The sequence below is a fragment of the Lonchura striata genome, chromosome 17 (assembly GCF_050655825.1).
Source record: "Lonchura striata isolate lonStrDom1 chromosome 17, ASM5065582v1, whole genome shotgun sequence".
NCBI classification, from domain to species: domain Eukaryota; kingdom Metazoa; phylum Chordata; class Aves; order Passeriformes; family Estrildidae; genus Lonchura; species Lonchura striata.
The window spans coordinates 12,092,815-12,105,138 of record NC_140719.1 but is presented as its reverse complement, the minus strand read 5'-3'; the positions used below and the strand labels follow the sequence as shown (position 1 = coordinate 12,105,138).

At 41.2% G+C, this 12,324-nt stretch overlaps 1 protein-coding gene across 11 annotated transcripts in view; it reads right to left on the bottom strand.

Annotated features, from left to right (window-relative positions):
* Nucleotides 1–374: 374 nt before the first annotated feature.
* Nucleotides 375–12,324, bottom strand: part of CCDC187 (coiled-coil domain containing 187) — a 32,293-nt gene continuing 20,343 nt past the window's right edge. For 8 of the 11 annotated variants that reach the window (XM_085556257.1, XM_085556266.1, XM_085556267.1 and 5 more), the window contains 14 exons: nt 11,907–12,017; nt 11,517–11,629; nt 10,890–11,023; nt 10,293–10,405; nt 10,001–10,170; nt 8,991–9,078; nt 8,053–8,267; nt 6,725–6,908; nt 6,380–6,539; nt 3,309–5,653; nt 2,605–2,946; nt 2,133–2,276; nt 1,576–1,701; nt 375–1,295 (listed from right to left, as the gene is read on the bottom strand). In XM_085556257.1, the coding sequence (XP_085412383.1) occupies nt 1,110–1,295; nt 1,576–1,701; nt 2,133–2,276; nt 2,605–2,946; nt 3,309–5,653; nt 6,380–6,539; nt 6,725–6,908; nt 8,053–8,267; nt 8,991–9,078; nt 10,001–10,170; nt 10,293–10,405; nt 10,890–11,023; nt 11,517–11,629; nt 11,907–12,017 (4,431 nt within the window). In that variant the 3' untranslated portion in view covers nt 375–1,109. The remainder of the gene's footprint in view (nt 1,296–1,575; nt 1,702–2,132; nt 2,277–2,604; nt 2,947–3,308; nt 5,654–6,379; nt 6,540–6,724; nt 6,909–8,052; nt 8,268–8,990; nt 9,079–10,000; nt 10,171–10,292; nt 10,406–10,889; nt 11,024–11,516; nt 11,630–11,906; nt 12,018–12,324) is intronic. The other 3 variants (XM_085556260.1, XM_085556258.1, XM_085556259.1) reach the window with 3 other exon arrangements.

Here is a 12,324-nt window from a genome sequence, read left to right as displayed (position 1 = left end):
ATTTATAGATTTGTCATTATATCCCACACTCTAAGTCCAGGAAAAAAAAAAAAAAAAAGAGTTAAATTCTGCTATAAACTGACAACAAGAAAACAAGTAACTTATGTGGATTAACTAATCAATGAGGATAAAGTCAGAGACAAGGAAGTGAACCACTAGAGACATGAAAATAGTTTATAGGATAAGATCACCCGTTAAGGTGCTGGGGGCAGAAGTTGCCTTTTTATTTCTGTTCATATGGCAACAAGCAGGGGAGGGTTTAATGTGCCCAGCAAAACAAAACAAAAATGCACCCAATTCACTGCTGAGAAGAGCAGTGTGTGCAAGACAACTGTAATTCTAATTGATTTCAATGAAAAGAAATCAACAAAATAGACCATGTGTATCATTTTATTAAGAAAACAAGTACAAAAAACAAGGCAAGGGCATTTAAAAATACAGACATAAAATGTCTTCCTATTCCCCAAGCAGATTTTAAGTACTATATTTTTAAATCTTAAGTTTTATATATAATTTAACTTTACTGATCCCAATTTTAATTTTATTTGAAAGACCCTCTGAATAGGATTGGAAAAAATCTGATCTCTTTACAATCAATTATTCAATAATTAACAGTTTCTGAATTCCAGTAAGAAATGTTTGCACAGTATTTATTTTAAGAAGAACTAACAAAAATTTGATTTTCTCAATACAAAATAGGTGGGACTACAGCAATTAGCACAGTGAACAATTACCATGCTGAGGAAATGCTTCTATTTCCTTGTCAAAAACTTGATTTTTCCAGTTTTTCCAATACAAAAGCAGTATTGATTTCCTCTCTTTTGTCTATTAAAGCACTCTCAGCGCCCCACATTTGGATATCGTAAAAATTCAATGGGCTCCTGTGAATTGCATGATAAATAACCCAATTACAGGCACACATCTAATTGTTAGGAATTAAAGGTGCTGATAGAAAAAGTCTCCAATTTAAAGTGCATCACATCAGTATTTGCCTCATTTGCATAAAATTATAGACATTTAAGCTGATTGTCTGGCTCCAGGTCCTGCCATTCGCTGTGCCACCTTTCTGAAGCCATCTCCAGGCTCATTTTAACCAGTTCAACAGCATATTAAAAGAAAAAAGATGGTTCACAGTCACCTTTCAAACAGGCTTTTTTCAGATAAATCTTGTTAAGAACTCTGATTGTGTCAAGGATCAAGCTATCAAATATGGCTTCAGTCATCCTCATCTTCACTGTTAATTCATCATCACCATAGGAAGCCCACTGAGATTCTTCTTTGCAGAGCTCCTGGATCTAAAATATAACATGGAAACAAATTTTTACTTCAAAAAGAAGAGCTCCACAGAAGTACTGAGACACTGCACCTAATCCAGCAACTTTACATCTGCATCATTAATTTATATAATTTAAATGACTCACAAGAATTGGAAATACTGGATTATTAATTCCATTTTTTAAAAAGGTAGTTATTTGAAATTCTGAAGTTAAGTAAATGTGATTCTCACAAAAGGTTGAGAACTTCTAGTTTAAATTTAGAGGAAATAAACAAGTCCCCATTGGAAATTCTGCTTACCAGAATAAGGTCCACTCTGTCTCTCTTACAGTTTCCATACTTGGTCATATTTAGGAATTTTCTTTTCATTTCTAAGTCATTCTTTTCCAGGTTCATTATTTTAATAATTTCACCCTGAACAAACGTCTACAAAATAAAGAAGGCTGAAAAGAACTCTCCTCATAAGAATTCTGGTGCTGTGAAGGTTCCAGATGAGTGACAGGTGCCAGTGTGAAGATCCAGCTTTAAGTCCAGAAACATCCCAAAGTTTAGGGGACTGATCTAGAGGTAGCTGATCAATACTGGCCAACCAACACATTTTAATCATAATATTACTTTAGAAGTTACATAGAAAATAGGAGAGTTTAAAGGCCCATTCCCATTCTTAACTCCATAAATATGGAATATTTTGACTAATCAGCACACTTATTTATTCTGACATTTCTGGGTAATACTGTTTCTTCTCCCATCACCTCAGTTACATTGCCATAATCATCCCAAATTTCACATTTCTTTTTGCCATTGCAATCTCTGCTCTTTCCACTCTTGTTCCTGCACTTTACATTGCCAGCACATACCTTGACATCACTGATATCTGTCCTTCTGCAGAGATGTCTGGAACAGAGATATCCCACTTCTTTTTTCATCCATGGGAACATATTTGGCTTTGCAGTCACTTGATATTCTGCACACAGCAACTCACGGCTCAAATCAAATATAACCTGTAAACTCAGCAGGACACTGAAGTTAGGAAAACTGGCTTCCAGTCCCCAGTTTCCACAGAACTTGGCTTTTCCTGCACAGACCCAAACCAGACACTGGGTCAGGTGTACCAAGGTCTTATGGTGGAACTCTGGCAAAAGTCTGGACTGTCTGCAAGGACATTTATTCTACTGGAATTACTCTGCAGCAAACTGCAAAATACTCCTGGGTAGTACCTTTCGGTGTCCCTTTAGTGTTAACAACTGGAATAACATTAAATATTAGCTAATATGATTCAGCCTCCAGAACACTACAAAAGTTAATTAATAGTTAATGCTTTAAAAATACCTGATTATACATCCTCTTGCTTTCTTCTTCCAAATCATTCCCTGAGAGATCACTATATTCCAAGTGCTTTGGCACGTTGATGTTCCTGAAATTTGATTTTATGTTCTCTGGGGTCCATAATTCTTCCACAGCATATGCAGACAAATTTTTAACGTAAGAACTGTTATGTGGTATCACAAGAGGAACTTCCACAGTTTTCTTCCAAGGAGCTGAGTGCCACTGGTCTGATTTGTACAAGTATTGCTTTTGTGTCTGTCTCACCAGCATGTTTTGGTCAGAATTAGGCTGATCAAAATCTTCAGAGCTTCCAAAAACACCAGCATCAAGGATTTTTAAAAGGAGCTTCAAGAGAAAAAGAGACAGATGATATATTCCATATTTTCAGAGGTATTGAGACTATTATTAGCAACTGACGAAGGTTACACTTAAAACCATTTTATTCATGGGCTCAAAGAAAGGCTTACTGATGTATTATTAAAAATTCCAATAAAGAAGTCCCATTTTCTTTGTTTGGACCATACATGTACTATCCAATCGATACAGAATAACTCCTTTAATAAGGAATGGGTCACATGAAGTAAGCAACCTCATTCCTAACATTGATGTAATTTCTACCAATATAAACTGGGCCACACAAATTCTTGCCTCTGCAGACCCAGCTTCAGGGCCAGCACTTGAAATAAAAACTTTCTCACTGTACTTACAGGCAAAGTGGTTGGAGAAGTCTCTGGAGATAAATGAAGTATCTTGTCTGCTTTTGATCTGTGTTTTCTTTTAATCTTCTTATATTCTTTAACTGCATCATCTATAAATTTAGTTACAATTCTGTCTGCTACTGTGTGACAACCATGAATGCAAAGCGTATCAAAATCACCCAGTGAAACATCAGAAACCTTTGCTGATGGTTCAGATAAGGCAGCGACTGAATTTTCTTTGAGGGGAAACAGTTTCTGATTGTCTTCTTGCCTCAGGCCGCTGCCATAATTCATCATATCTTTTTCAAAGGCACATTTATATTTGTGTTGAGCTGTTTCAGAAAATGCAATTAAAACGTCAAACAGAAGTTTTTTACTGAGTTCACTAGCAATATCATCAACAAGTTTAATTCTTTTCTGATCCTCTACCAGGCAACAAATATTTTTGCTTGTGTTTATCTCATCTGTCTTGCTTGTCTCTGGAAGAACATCTGCAAATATAGTTTGTTTTATTTGTGCCAGTTCTGTTTTTTCTTTATCTGATCCCAAGCACATTAAGTTTTTTTGACAGAGGAATTCATTATTGTCACACTGGTTGGAATGAGGAAACTTTTGCCCTTTTCCAGACAGCAAGGCACTGTGTAACCCAGACTGGTTTTCTTTCATTTCTGAACCTCCTGTACTGTTTGTGGCTTTTGCTTTATTTTCTGCAAACCCCACTCTCTGCTCATCATCTTCAGAATACTTGCAGTCTCCTTTGAAGGAGTCTTCGTCATCATGGGAGGAGTCAGAGTCTTCATTCCCCATGTAACTGGAACTATTTTTGCTAACCCCAAACAGGTGTGAAATCTCATCAGGTCTGACAAAGACCCCACAGTGCTGAGCACACTCAAAATACTTCACCCCTTCATAAGTTCCAGCATTGTCACCTTCAGCTTTGTCCAGTGCAACGCCTGCCCAGTGACCAGTGCCAAAATGAGTCTGGCCTTTGAACATCAGAGTTCCAGGCTGGCTCTGCTTAACCAACACTCTGTCCTCACTTTCAAATAATGATAATGGGTCATCACTGTCCTCCTCAGTGTTGAGCAGCTTTTCATACATTTTGCATTGTTTCATTGGGAATTGAGGACTTGTACTTCCACCAGAAGAATCTGTATTTGACACAGGCAGAAAGTCCAAATGCTGCAAAGGCGTCTCCTGTTCTCCATGCTGATTTTCTGATAAACAGCTGGAAAGAGCTGTAATGGATTGTTCTGAGAGACAACCATCCTGAGCTGAAAAAGCACTATTTGTCTCTGCACTGAGCAGGGGAAATTCTTCAGGCACGGTGTTATCAGGTAATGGGGGTAATGCATCCATTTCCAGTGATATATCTTCATCCATGCCCTGACTAGGCTCTGAGCCTGTCGTTTGTTCTGGTGGAGATGGGAAATCATCCGTGCTGGAGGCAGGATCACCATTTTTCATTGCATCTGTACCTAAAGGGGGAGGAGGAAGATCTTCACTTGGAAATGACAAATCCTTTTTGTTAGAGGATGGCAAGTCAGCACTTCCAGAGGACAATACTTCATCCACAGGACACAGCATTTCCAACAAGGCATCCTCATCAGTTGGAGGGAGACCCTTATCACTACTGGAGGTTGCATCAGTGCATGAAGGGCTGGCAGCTGCATCATTCCCCAGTGTTGGGATCTCCTGAGAAGAGGACTTGTTTCTGCTGCACCTTTGTGAGGCACCCAGGTATGGCTCATCCACTCCCTCAGTAGGGTTTTCAGACTGGGAGCAATGTGCTGACTCGGTTCTGGAGGCATCTGCTTTGTCTGCTGGGATAAAGGAAAGCAGATGATCAGTGCAGCCATGATCCAACACATTTCCAGGGTATTTCTGGGAGAGAGATGAAGTCTCAGCTCTGTCACCTTCAGGCAGCTCACGTTCATTGTGTTTGTCACTAGGTGATGTTTCCTTTCCATTGCTTATTGCTATTGGCATCTCTTTTGAGATATTAGCAAACACATCACCACTGTCACAGACAAACTCTTCTGGGACACTGACATCTATGTCCTCTCCATGCTTCAGCTCTAATTCTGGGTCTGAAATGGAACTTTTTGAGCAGCTGATCCAAACTGCAGACACTTTCTGAAATTCTGAGTGAGAAGAGTTTGATTTGGCACTTTCACATTTCAAAAAGAAGTTATTTGACTTGGACAGTGATTCAGTGGAAGTTAATCCCTCAGAAAATACTTTAAAATTTAGTTCATCTGAAGCTTCATTAGAAATATGGTCCAAATGCTTCAAACACCGACTGGAATCCACCCGCTGGATCTCAGAAGGGACAGGCACTTCCACTTCTTTAACTGGAACATTTAAAATAATCTTTTTTAAAAATCAGCATTTAAAAGAAAAAATATTTTATAGAAGAGCTTGCTGATAGATCATTTACAACACTCAAATCTATCATGCTCCTCACTATGATATCTAGGAGTAAATTAGGAGTTGGACTTTATGATCCTTGTGGATCCCTTCCAAATCAGGATATTCTGTGATTCTATGAAATGCATAAAGATTGTTCATTAGAAAGATGACAGAAATAGGAAATACTGCCACAATATGTAAATATTTATATTACAGAAATTATGCATACCCAGAAATATGTAAATGATATAACTGACTTATATATAAACAGACAGTTTTATTTTTCACCTGTCTGACTAAGAGTAAGAAATATGAGCCGAGGATAAAACTTGGAACAAAAAACTCCAGCATGTCCTGTCCAAGTCTATCTTCAACTGATCTATGTTCTTTTAAAAAGAACAGCCTTAAATTCTTGAAAAAGAGAGCAAATTGTTAATGACACCATCAGAGTAAGTTATGATTTTGTTCTGGGGAAGCAGTATAATCATCTCTCTTAATAAACCTCTGAGAGATCCCCACCATCTTGCCCAGCAGTGATTTATACATTGGTTATAGTGAGCAAGACACTTTGGTAATGAATGAGAAGATTGTCTCTCTTTCTGTCTGGATTGAAATTTGATTGAAGTAGTTGAAACAGATTAGACATAATAGCATTAAATATGATTGACCTGTTCCTTCAAGAGTATTTTCTGCCTGAACCAGGTATAAGTTACACCGAGTAGGAGGCATCCCCAAGCCTTTCACTGGGTACTTTCTGCCACATGAATTATCTTCATTATCTTTAGGATCAGGGTGTGAAATAAGTGCTTTTTCCTCCAGCACAGATTCCTAGAATGTAAATGTTTAGGAGACAGAGTTATGTTTTAAGGAAAAAGTGCATATAACCAACACACTTATTTTAACAACACATTCCCAAGTGCCAAATGAGTCTTGTGTTGGTCCCATTTAAATGCAAATGTCATCTGGGATAGCCTTTCTTTAGGCATGAATGGAATTGCAGGGGTAGTCCTTACCAGAAATACACACTTTTGGCCTTTTCTTGTAACAAGTGTGGCTACAGATTCCATTCCAGCTGAATTTGTAGGTTCCAGAGGTAAGAAAACATTATCCTGAGCATTAAGGGACTGCTCCAAACCTGAGAACTCCTCCACCTGTTTCTGGTGTTGTACCAGTGATTCCTTGTTCTCAGTAGAAAAGCTGTAAAGAGTTCAACACTGAATGCTTCATTCCTGATCAATATAAAATATGAACAGACCCATGCAGGTGGATTAATAGCATAATCACCACTCTGCACTCCTACACAGGACAGAGATCTATGGACAATCAGCCAGAATTTGGGTGCATTTGAGTTCCACCAGCCCTTGGCTGCTCCAGGCTGACACCAATATTCACTGTTCTCCTACGAGCAGCCTTGTCAGTAATAAGAAGTGAAAGCACAGCCAAGAAACCTTTTAAAGATTTTTCTGACTTGTAATCAATAACACCATGAATAATAGATCAGTTCCATGCAGGGATTTATTTGAAAGCCTTCCCCTGTGGGGACTTAAGTAAATGCACAAACCTGACTCACCACCCTGCTGAAGCTCTGGGTAACACTGAATGAAAGGGAGGTTTAATTCATATTGATAAATATATGTCTTTAACTGCTTGTTTTCCTCTTCCTGAAGCAAACTAGATTTTTATTCTGAGCAGTGTGGATGCTGTGGGGTTCTCTTTCACACTGCTCAGCTCCTCCAGCCCAGCAGGAAGCAGACAGGGATGCTCCTGGGGAACAGCAGGATGGGGATTTCTCAGTCTGACTAAACTCCTGAATTATATCTCACTGTAGGATTTTCCATGACCTCTCTGTGCTTTAGTTTAAGCCTAAAATTTAGCCCCGTGTATTACAAAATGCTTCTCTGGTTAAATCCTCAGTGAAACACAGAGCAGCTCTGAAGGGCTGAGTGATGCAGAGGCTCAAAGTAGAGGGTGAAAAAGGATTTCCCCAATTAAATCAATACATTTCTACTCATTCCATATGGGTATTGTGAAGCCTCATTAATATATAGTTGCAAAATGTTTGGGTTTGTAGTTAAAAACCACCATGAAAGCATGAACTATCATAAGCTGTTGTGTGGCATCATTAAAGGTGCCCTGAGGAACTCAACATTTGGGACAGAATGATAAGCAGTGATCTTGATTTATCAACTGCTTGAACACAGAAGTTTAAAAAATTTATCACCAATACACTTCCTTTTTGGAATATCTAAAGCTCACACAATTATCTAGAACATACCTGTCTCCATCTTCTCCACTGGATTTGGTCCTGCCTACAGCAATCACAGAGAAAAGTTTTACTTACCCCTCATATTTCTTGCTCTTTTTATGATTTAGCTGGACACAATTGTCTTTACTCCCTGACTTCATAACCTCCTGCTTTCCAGCCAAACTGGGCAGCTTTTCCTGGAGTTGTGCTGTTGAATGCTGCATCATTAAGATTTCTCTCTGCTGCTTTAATAAAAGCTTCCTTTTTTGGTGGGCTGCCCTGTAGATGTTTTTCAGGTGCTGGATTTCTGCCTAAACAAAGCAGAGAAACAAAAGAGCATAACAGAGTGAAGACAATGAAGAGCTATACTTAAAAATATGTATGTTCCTTTACATAGGGTGCTATTAATCCCAAAATACCCTGAAAATTCAATAGTTTCCTTTTTTATAAAAAATTGCAGTTTTATTTTTCAACAGAGTTTCACCTGCGAAAACTGATGACGGGTAAAGGGATGTTTTGATGGCATGTCAAGTGGTGAGACCTTTAAAAATTAATTGTCTTCAGATCACTCAAAACTACAGGGTGCTTGTGGTTTGCACTAGGAATTCCTTTACTTAAATGAGAGGCTCACACTACACAAGGAGCAGGACAGAAATTTTCTGATTACCAAGTGTAATTATGAACCTAGCATAGTGGAATAACCAAGATCATAAAATTAGCTGTCAGATTAATTTAATATATTTCAACATCACAAGCATAAATCAGTGGAAACCTACATTATATGACCTGTTTATTATGGCATAAATAGAAAAAATCCACAATAACAGTAAGGAAGAAGAAGAGGAAAAAAAAGATGTTTTCTTTTATCCAAGATTTATAGACTGCTGACTTTGGCACAAAAGCCACCTCACTGTGGGTATGTAGGAAGCATGCAGAATAATGGATGCAAAGGGATATTTTTTTTAACACAAACCCCACTTGCTCCAGCAACTCCAGACACCTCTCTGTGCCATCTCCTCTCACTGCAGCATTACCTGCTCCCATTTCAGCTCCATCAGGATTTTGTGCTGCTTTGCTGCTGTGGCAAAGGCTCCAGTACTATCCTGCAGGTTTTCCAGAACACTGGAAATCACAAGGATGAGAATCAGAGTCAGATCATTAAAAGCCTTGAATTTATGGATGGGAGTGGAGCAAAACTCCTCTCAAAGCAGCTGTACATATGGAAGGCTCTGCAGAAAACTCATGCACTCAGACATCTCACCACCCTGGGGCAGTGGTGCCTGGACCTCTTCTGAAGCAACTGGAGTCTCCTGAGCACTGGGAGGGTCCTGACAGTGTCTCAGTGTGGTCAGTGCTGAGGGACTCCCCTCACCGTCCATCCCTGAGGGATCTTCATCCGTGCTGAGGGACACCCCTCACCATCCCTGAGAGCTCCTCATCCTCATCAGTGCTGAGGGACACACCTCTCCGTCTATCCCTGAGGGATCCTCATCCCTGCTGAGGGACACCCCTCACCGTCCATCCCTGAGGGATCCTCATCCATGCTGAGGGACACCCCTCACCGTCCATCCCTGAGGGATCTTCATCTGTGCTGAGGGACACCCCTCACCATCCCCAAGAGCTCCTCATCCTCATCAGTGCTGAGGGACACACCTCTCCATCTATCCCTGAGGGATCCTCATCCCTGCTGAGGGACACCCCTCACCGTCCATCCCTGAGGGATCCTCATCCTGGTCATTGCCGAGGGACACCCCTCACCGTCCATCCCCGAGGGCTCCTCATCCTCATCTGTGCTGAGGGAACAAGCCTCTCCATCCATCTCTGAGGGCTCCTCAGCACAGCTGGTGCCTCACACCACCACAGAGGAAGCTGCAGTAGAACTCCACTCTGGAGACACTAAAACCACACAGGCTCCTTTCCTCTCCTCATGCTTTACTTGCTACTTGCTTTCTAAGAAGATTTTACATTTATTGTGCTCCCCCAAAAAGAAGAAAAGCGGTCCTGGCCCAGCATGCCTGCACGGGTGGTGCCCCGTGGCCCTCACCGTCTCCGGTGGCCCAGCCAGGCCAGCTCGGCCCTGGTCCTCTCCCGCAGAGCCTTTCTCCGGAGCTGCAGGAGCAGTGCCCGGTGCCGAGCCCGCAGCTCCTCTGCCCTCAGGCACTGCTCCACCACGGCCAGGCTGGAGCCATGGAAGCGTGGAACGGCTGCACTGCGCTGGGGACAGAGCAGAGTACCAGCATCATCAGGTGAACAGCTGGAGAGAGGGACTAAAACCAAAAAACCAACCAGCCCAGGGAAAGAAGCGCCCCTCAGACTGGTTTGACAGCTGGTGTTACCTGGCTGTCAGAACTGGCCTGGTCGCTGCTCTCCCCAGAGCTCTTCCCATGGGGCAGATTCACCCAAGGTGAATTCGAGGTGCGATGGACGTGCTGTGACTGCCTGGGATCTGCTGGCAGAGATCCCAGAGCAAAGAGTTAATGTCACCAAAAATAAAATAGCTGAAAGGAAAAGACCCAGAAAAACCAACTCCCCCAGTACAAGTTAACATCCATTTCTGAACTCAAGGTGCCTTTGGCAAATATTTGTCAGCCAAGCCCGTGCACTGCCCTCAGCAGGAGCTGGAGGAGTCATCCCTCAGCTGTTCACTTCCAGGAGCAAGGCATGGACATCAACCTCCCTTACGAGTGAAATCATGGCAAACAGGTAAAAATTTTAAAAGGGGCCCATCAACAGGGTAAATAACTCTCAGCTCCCAACATGTTTGTCTTAGCAGGGCCAGGAGTGCAAAGGAAGATGGCCATAGCTTAAATATGCATAATCAACATAAATTTTTAGGTCCAAAATTTCAAAAATTAGTTAGAAAATTGTGTTCCAGACCAGGTTGAATGGGGCATTTTTCCCAATACCACTAAATCCTTTAACATCATGTTCACCTCCTTGAAGCACTGAGCAACATGAACCTCCTCCTCCTAAAGGTTTTCTTTCTTCCAATATTTTAGGATCTACTAGACTGGGATCTCTTTCTATCTTCAATGTAGAGTGCCTCAGTGAACCCATCTCTTGATTACTGAAGGTAAGAAAAAGGAAATATTTTCTTATTGCAGTCAGAGATATTATTTCAATTTCTTGCTTTCACAGCCAAGTCCTCCATGGAGATTGAATCTCTTCAAAGCAGAATGCTACTCATTTTTATGTGATACTGAAAGTTTTACCTGTGAAAAAGTGCCTTTCTGGTAATTGCATCCATAAGACCCTGGAAGCAATTCTCAAATCTTTATGCCACTTTAAATGAACTTTAAAAATGCACATACAATGTTCTAATTTATATCAAGGGTATTATAACAAAGCAAAATGAAGAAAATTATATTTTTCACACACGTTTCAGAAGGGTTTCTACTTTTAAAAGTACAAGATCTCCCACAATGGTGAAAAGGTGTTAATACTGTAGTCCAGGCATAAATCAGAGTGAAAAACACTATATAGCAATTACTTTAGTGCCCCAAAATATTAATATAATCAAACCACAGGCCAAATCCTTGGAGTGCCTCACTGTATCCTACCTCCTGTAGCTGCCAGCAGCAAGATCACCTTCCAGCCAGTGTCCTCTCTGTGCCTGCTCTGTGTGGTAAGGTCTTGTCACAGGAGGATCACTGCCTTTGGAATTCCTGCTGTCCTGCACACACAGAAATTGTCACACACCTCAATGACCTATTTGAAAAGCAAAACATTTATACCGCTTTTCCTCATCATCTTTGGAAAGCCCATGGTTGTAGATAACGCTTTACCTACACCAACAATTCCTAAAGAGTTGATTAATTAATTAATGGGGTGGGAGAAAACTCTATGAGGGTAAGGTGCTACAGCAGATCACAAATTGCTGTGTGTTGGACCTGTTCTTACATGAATTGGGGCCTAGAGGTGTAAACCCAGGATGTGAAATCAGAACTTACCTCTGAGCAGAGCTGCAGCAGGTCCCTCAGAAACCTGTGGCTTTCCTCAACCTCTTGCTTTGCCTTCTCCCTCAGCACCAGAAGCCGATGCTGCTGCTGCTGCTGCTGGAGCTGTGTTAGCAAGTGACACGTTATAAAGTGACACGTTATAAATGGTATCTCTAACCAGGTGACACAACACCTGGGAGCTGGGGGGCAAAGGGCAGGACAGGAGCTGCACAGCCAGCTCCTGCCACATCCTGCTACACCAGGCAAGCAGCACAAATCTGCTTTGGCTGTAGTACAGCAACATCCTCTCACCCACAAGAGCTATAACAACGTCTCCAAACAGCAAATGAGGTATGGCACCTCACCTTTATAGTCCACAGCGTTTATAAAGCTGACTCAGATCAGCTGATGCCAACAGATTATGGCCTAA